Source organism: Nymphaea colorata, chromosome 3 (genome assembly GCF_008831285.2).
Source record: "Nymphaea colorata isolate Beijing-Zhang1983 chromosome 3, ASM883128v2, whole genome shotgun sequence".
In the NCBI taxonomy this organism is placed as follows: Eukaryota; Viridiplantae; Streptophyta; class Magnoliopsida; order Nymphaeales; family Nymphaeaceae; genus Nymphaea; species Nymphaea colorata.
The window spans coordinates 20,064,181-20,071,500 of record NC_045140.1 but is presented as its reverse complement, the minus strand read 5'-3'; the positions used below and the strand labels follow the sequence as shown (position 1 = coordinate 20,071,500).

The 7,320-nt window shown below is 41.8% G+C and overlaps 2 protein-coding genes across 2 annotated transcripts; one reads left to right on the top strand and one right to left on the bottom strand.

Moving 5' to 3' along the window:
- Positions 1-1,325: 1,325 nt before the first annotated feature.
- LOC116251126 (L-type lectin-domain containing receptor kinase VIII.1-like) lies at positions 1,326-2,257 on the bottom strand. The gene has a single exon (XM_031625207.2). It carries the CDS (start codon positions 2,057-2,059, stop codon positions 1,415-1,417), a length of 645 nt encoding a protein of 214 aa, XP_031481067.1. The 5' UTR covers positions 2,060-2,257; the 3' UTR covers positions 1,326-1,414.
- A 1,451-nt stretch (positions 2,258-3,708) lies between these two features.
- LOC116251127 (uncharacterized) lies at positions 3,709-6,735 on the top strand. Its single transcript, XM_050076794.1, has 4 exons — positions 3,709-3,741; positions 3,836-3,961; positions 4,830-4,985; positions 6,397-6,735. Exons 1-4 carry the CDS (start codon positions 3,709-3,711, stop codon positions 6,733-6,735), a joined length of 654 nt encoding a protein of 217 aa, XP_049932751.1.
- The last annotated feature ends 585 nt before the right edge of the window (positions 6,736-7,320 follow it).

The window sequence follows — 7,320 nt, the reverse complement described above, 5'->3', positions numbered from 1 at the left end:
TTATTGTTCACCCAGATCAACAGTTTGTGACATTCCTTCAACCATTTCAAGAAGAGAAAGGTGCCGCTTATGTTGCCGTGCTGAAAAGCTAAAACAAGCATTAAACTTGCCCCCTGGAATTTGAGATTAATTTTTAACTAGTTAAAACATTTTGGGTGAGGACAAATTTTTACAAAGCATTGCCGTCTGGATGTTGATTTGTTTTTCAATTATACACAAGTAAGATATTTCAGGTCTTTCATATAAAAGTCCGAATACAAGTACTTGTAACACATTATATAGCATATAGCTTGACTCTCAGAAACCGGTACTTCATATAATACTTCATAATTCAACATGGTCATTTATGTATTGCTAGAAGCAAGTGTAAAGGCTTGATACATAATTTCAAATTATCACATTTGGTCAACATGGGTGTTTTAAGTTTTAATGATCATGTTCTTAACAAGTTTGAGTTGTTCTAAGTATCTAACAACACGTTTGTCATTGACTTCCTCATATTTCTTTGAAGCAACTAAAGTTAGTCATATATCTTCAAAGCAGCAACTGGTTGATGCAATGGAAACCGCTGCGCATTGATCTGGACAACATGAAAGAAAACTTTGGTAGAATAATGAAATGCTTGGGCTCTGATCAAGGCTTGGCTCCGGCTTGAGCTGTGGCTCTGGGTCAAGGCTCGGTCGAGGCGCTTGCTCTTGTTCTAATGAAGGTTCCCAAGAGAGCTTTGGATGTGGATTTGGTTATGGTTATACCTCTGGGTGTTGGTAGGGGCAAAGCCATCAATTTTTCATGAACAAAGCAGTAGATTAGGGGGTTGGCCATCCGGCAAACAGGTATATATTTATGGGTAACCAAGCGATAAGCATATTTGTAGGTCGTTGTTGTTTAAGTGTTATTGAAAAAACACTCACTCACAAGAACCAAAATGAGGATGTACCATACCAATTATGCTACACTCCTTAAAGCACTGTCGCTTAAAATTTAAAGCAGACCAATCGGTTAAAAGTTAATTCAAGCGGTCCCTGGAAAATTCGGCTCATCAAATTTCAAAATCAACTTTGTAAATATTGTTGATGCTCGGCATTGGTTAACTTTGTAAACATATTAGCTCAGTAGATATTGTTACGGGTCGGTGCTTGTTACTGTTTTTACCTTTTTTCTTTAATAATTTAAATATAATTTGTTTGTAATTAATTTAATAAGATAACAAGCAAAAATTAAATAAATATATGTTCAACTTTAGAAGAAAAAGCAACTATATAGATATATAAAGAAGACTGCGACTGAATATACCTCGTTTTACTTTACATGTGAATTGCGCGAGAAATGCTGCTTTCAAATAAAATTAAATCCAAAATTCAAATGATCGGTCGAGCGGATGACCAGAATGGAAGTAATCGTTTCTTGATTGCTTTTAGTTGTCGTTAATCGTCGTCGTCCAGAAGCTTCCGTTTTCGTCTCTTGCCTCTCTCGTCTCTTGCCTCTCCCGCGCTCCCGCGCTTTCAGCCCTCCACCACCACAACCACTCGCTCTCCCGCCGGCGCTCGCTCTCCACCACCACCGCTGCTCGCTCTCCAGCCGGCGACCTCCACCACCACCGCTGCTCGCTCTCCAGCCGGCGACCTCCACCACCACTGTCGTGACTGGCGACGCCGGCGAGTATCCGGCGGCGGTGTCGCCAGGGGAGCACCGGCGCCGGGAGGAAGAGGGCCTTGTCGAGGCTGCCGTTGGGCATGAATTCGTAGACCAGGAGGATCTCTGATACGGGCCAGCCTACCGACCCCACCAGTCTCCCTTTCTGGTGGCACCATCCCAGAAGTTGGACAAGGTTCCGGTGGCGGAGGGCACCGATGATGGACAACTCGGATAGGAACTCTGCCTTCCCCTGCCCGCCGCTCTCATTACTACACCTCTTCACCGCCACCACGGCCCCTGTCTCCGCGATCACCCCCTTGTAGACAGTGCCGAATGCGCCGTGCCCGATTATCCGGCTGCAATCGAAGTTCCGCGTCGCCGATTTCAGCGTCCGGTAGCTGAATTCACGAGGTGCCCTGACCATCTCCGACGCCAGTATCTCGAGCAGGCCAGCGGCGCGCCGCAATCGGATGCCCCGGAAGCGAAACCAGATGATGAGGCCTGCGCAGGCGACCAGCACTAACGCGCCGGCGTTAACGGCCCCAGCGACGGCTCCCGGATCGGACTTGCAGAGGCGGTTGTGGCACGGAGAAGAAGAGGCTCGTTCTGGTGCGGGGAAGGGGCAGAAGAATTAGCCGTTGAAGAGGGTGGTGGGTAAGTGGCGGGGCTACTGCCGCTGCTACTAGCATGTGGGCCCTGTCCCTGGAAAATATTCGTTGGCGGTGGAGGGGGAGGGGGTGGCGGCTGCGAAGAGGAAGAAGGGGAGGGGGAAGAGGAGGATGAGGAAGACGGGAGGGAGGAAGTAAAGCTCCACCACTGGATTGTATGGGTTTCGGTGCTGCCCTGGGTGGACGCAGAGAATCCGATGAATGCGTACTCCCGGAGGTGGGCGGCGATGTCCACGTGCGTCGGCCATGGCGAGGGAAGGAGGCTGCTCATGAGGGGGGTGGGTCGGCAGACTGTGACCCTAGGCACCGATTACTTTCTGGGATTTTTTAACCGCAGTGATAGCAATTTACGAGCGAAGGTGTTGATCGAGGAGTCTCGATTCATCTCAAGCTGCATTATCTACGGTAATAGGATATCTCTCACTCACTCTCCCCCTCCGTCCATCTTTCTTTCTTTCTTTGTTTCTTTCGCTTTCTCTATCTTTCTCTCCGATTAATTGCCGTGCATTGCATGCACTTGCTCCGATTGCCAAAGGCTTCGGGTGTCGTTTCACAAGCGAACTTCTTCTCATTCTTCTTAGTTAAGATATTGTTGTCAAACTAGCTCATCAAACTAGGGCTTCGTTTGAAATCTCAAAGGTTTTCATCTGTAGGCCTTTGGAAAACTTGAGTGACTAATTAAATCATGCAGACAAGTGTCTTTACGTTCCTATACATACAAAAACTAAAATATGTTGATTCTTTCTCTGTTATTTTTCCAGACTCTAAATATTGTAAGCTACCTTGAGGGTTTTCTCCCCAAAACTTCAAGATCGGTGGTTTCATGGAGTTGAAGTTTTAATTGGTTGCTAAAGGTGGATGTTAGGTAAATAAGACTTCAGTTCCATGAACTTCATTGGTCTTGAAGGCCATACTGTTTATGGAAATTAGTTTACAAGTTAATCAGTGAACTACTTTGTTTAATATATCTATTTCATAAATATGCTTTGTGTATAAGCTTTACATATAAGTTATGTATTTCGTTATTGCTTTATAGATAATATGTAAGCTAATAGTCTGGTTAACTATTTTGATTAGTGTGTTATAAGAATCATGTTTTGTTCTGCTCCTTTTCCCTGTATGTTTGCTCTCTATCTTTTGGCCTGACAATATAAACATATTATCTTTATGCCTTACAATATGCGCGCATAATCTGTTTTATTGTATTTCTAATTTTGTTATATGTGATATGTTATGTATTTATGTATCTTCCTACTGTATAAGGTTATTATAATTTGTATTCCTACTTATTTTTTGTTTGAAAATATTTTACCTCACGTCGTCAGATGTTTCAGTAGAATAACTTTTTTCCACCTACAGTCCAATTACTAAAACAATTGAAATAACTGAGCCCTTCCATTCATTAATGGCAGACATTCAGGAAAAGGGACTGAAATGTGTATGTTCATGAAAAGCGTCTACAAACAATAGTCAAACCAAATAATAATCATACTTAGGCTTTTCTCAATTTCCATTTCCTTTTGGTCCCTTAGAGGTCGTTTGATGGGATTGGAACATCACGGAACAGAACAGACGTGTCCTGTTTAGGAGAAATCGATGCAAACGTCGGACAGAGAACAGACGAGACAGGCCAGACAAAGAACAGTGGGTATAAAAGGGTGAGACGTTCCAATGCGTTCCGTGGTAAACCACGGAACAGGTCACGGAACAGGCATCGCAGTCTCTCACCCGACCCGACCCCGAGCTCTTTTCTCTTTCTCTCCTTCTTCGTCTCCACCCCCAACCTGCTTGCCGTTTCTCTCCTTCTCCTCTGTCGTCCTGCCCAACCCTCGCCCTTTCTCTCCTCCTCCTCCGTCCTCTTGCCCACAGGTCACGCTTGCTCCTCCTGCCCACAGGTCACGCTTGCTGTCCTTGCCTCCCTCACCCAACTCACCCTTTTCCCCAACCCTAGAGTGGCGCACGCTCGCCTGAGAGTTTTTCCCCAAAATCAGGTTTCATTTCTTCACTTCTCACTCTCTTTCTCTCTCACGTCATCCTCCTCCACTCCGTCGTCTTTGTCGCAGTCCTGATTTTTAGTTACAAAAGGAAAATAAAAGAAAAGAATGGCTGCTTTTTAGTTACATCCTGATTGGAGTTGTTCTGTTGCATATCAAGAAGAGATTACTTAAATTGGCTGACGCTTCTAGATCTGAGCTGGTCCTTTGAATGGTTGTGGGCCCAGAATTTAATAAAGATTATCAACAACCAGCATCCTGGTAATAGTCGACAACTGATGATTCATCAAATAGCTTCCATTACCCATGCCTGAGCCCATACATGCTTGGTGATATTTTTCTGAAAAGATTATCAATGCTAAATGCACACTGTTATTCAGCTGTAACACCCTTGCACACACCTTCTGGTTGTTGTTTTTTTTTCTTTTTTCCTTAACGGTTGTATTGCTTCTTTCTTTGGTGGTAATAATTCTGCCTTTCATATGAAGCAAAAATCTGTACTCATTCATATTTATGATGTTCTCTTCTCCAGCTTGCAAAGAAAGGAAAGCAATTCATAGACATACCATATGTTGTCAAAGGCATGGATGTTTCATTTAGTGGGATATTGAGTTATATCGAAGCCACTGCTGCTGAGAAGTTTGAAAAGAACGAGTGCACACCAGCGCACCTCTGTTTCTCTCTGCAGGTTGGTTGCGGTTTTCTATTTTAATTTTTATGCTCTATCACAAGGACATAGTTGCTATCGAAAGTAAATGGTTCTTCTGCATATTTTTATAATTTGGTGCCCTTGAATTACCTGAAAATAAAAATGAACTGTTTTCCATTTGAAATTTTCTTAGTTATAGTGATCCTAAGTTGGATAGAGATTACTATCGTAGACTCAAAATAAATTACTGCTTCTACATTATTTTTGAATAAAATGGTTGCACCTTTGAACTATGCACTTCTTATCAATGAAACTGCAATAAAATATAGCGAATATCTGCACATCTCTGGTTTTATTGTATCCATAGATTTGTTTAGAAATGGTGCATCTTTTGTATTGATCTCTCTCGTGAGCATTTTTCCTCATCTTCTTCTGTTGTGCTTATGACTGCATAGAGTTTCATGTTTTGGTTATCATGATAATGAGGGCCATAGTCTTGCAAATGCAACCAATTTGAATCTGTCTGTAGTCTGTCCTCTTGTTTTAGATGTTCCAGGATATCGTCTGAAGAGTAAGAAGCCAGGTTTAGCTTTGTTGATTGTGACCACTTTGGGACTCTACCTAAACTTTCCTCTTTTTCTAAGAGAAGTGGCATTGGTAGAATTCTGAGCCCAGCCACTTCGTTTTGTACTATAAGCCAGCACAATTGGCTCTTTCTCGAGAGTTATATTCGATTTCTCCTTGTTTTGGATGGTGAAGTGCTTTGAGCAAGTTGACAGTCAGCTGTTAGATATGCTGGTCATTTAGGGGGCGTTTGTTTACCATACACAAAAATCTATAGACGTTTATCCATGGATCTTTGTCCATGGATGAGAAACCATGGATGGTGATCAATGGACAAAAAAAAGTCCACCGTGTGTGAATAGGACAGACAAATGTCCATTACCCTGTTTGATTGCAGCATGGATAAAGGTTGGATCTATGAAAGTTGGAGTGATCTTCAAAAAACCTTTAAATAAATAACAGCAAACTGTGTTTTGATCTAAAGACAAATGTCTATGCCATTTAATGTATATATCCATCAATATTAGCTGGTGTTTTGATCTAAATACACTTTTAAGTAAATAACAGTAAACTGTAATGACAAAAGCATTTATGGTTCCAATCTTAGTTGAATGGCATCCCGCAGCAGTGTTGTCTGCTGTAAACAAATGCCCCCTTAGGATTTCGAGGTAGTAAACAGTAAGCACACAACGAGTATCAATGATCTACTGATATAAATATTATAAATATTGAACGTAATTTTGCACCTACGTGCTAGAAGGCTCTTTGTTGCCATGCTTGTTGAGATCACGGTGCAACCAATATTTGAATATTCAATGATATACTGATCAAAATATTGGGAGTTTGAAAATTGAAAACGCTTTTAATTTTGCAACCTATGTACTAGGAAACTCTTTTTGTGATGCTGGTTGAAATAACAAAGCGAGCAATGGCTCACTGCGACAAAAGTGATGTTCTTATAGTTGGTGGTGTTGGCTGCAATGAACGGTTGCAGGAGATGATGAGGACAATGTGTGCAGAGAGAAATGGAAGGTTGTTTGCCATTGATGATAGATACTGTGTTGACAATGGGGCGATGATTGCTTATACAGGTTTACTTGCATTTGCTCATGGCATCACAACCCCGCTGGAGGAAACTACCTTCACACAGAGATTCCGAACTGATGAGGTCCAAGCTGTTTGGAGGGAGAAGATGACTTCCATTCCAAATGGCAATGACGAATGACGATGCCATAACAGGTGGCTAAGAGACTCGCCATATCTCTTTCTTTCCATCACATTCTTCTTGTGAAAGTGTCAACTGTTTCAGTTTTTCATAAAAGCTTTGTCCAATGTGATGTGAATGCTTCCCCCTTTGTTCACTGGTGTTTTGTAGTGCTTCCTGATAAAAGGCTTCTAAGTTTTTTGTTTTTTCTTATTTAATGCTGATGAAGTTGTACTAGTAAATAAAATATTAACTGAAAATAAATACATGAGATATTGAAATTGAAGGTTTCTTTCAGTATAACATTAGACAAGATTAAACATCGGACAAGATTAAACATCTTGATGAAACAATGTTCACTCCATCAAGTTAAAATTGTCAATTGGATGCAGTTGAAATAAATGATTGACTGATAGACACAACCAATGCATGGCCAACTTGATGCATTGGTATAATGGTCAGTTTTAGGAGTTTATTTGTGATCATTTCATTATGAGCACAAAGGACGCGATGAAACATCTTCCACAAGAGAGTAAACAGTCCCGTGAGACCTGGGAACTGCTGAAGGATCTTGATGAAGCAACGTCCTGTCCATCAAGTTAGAAA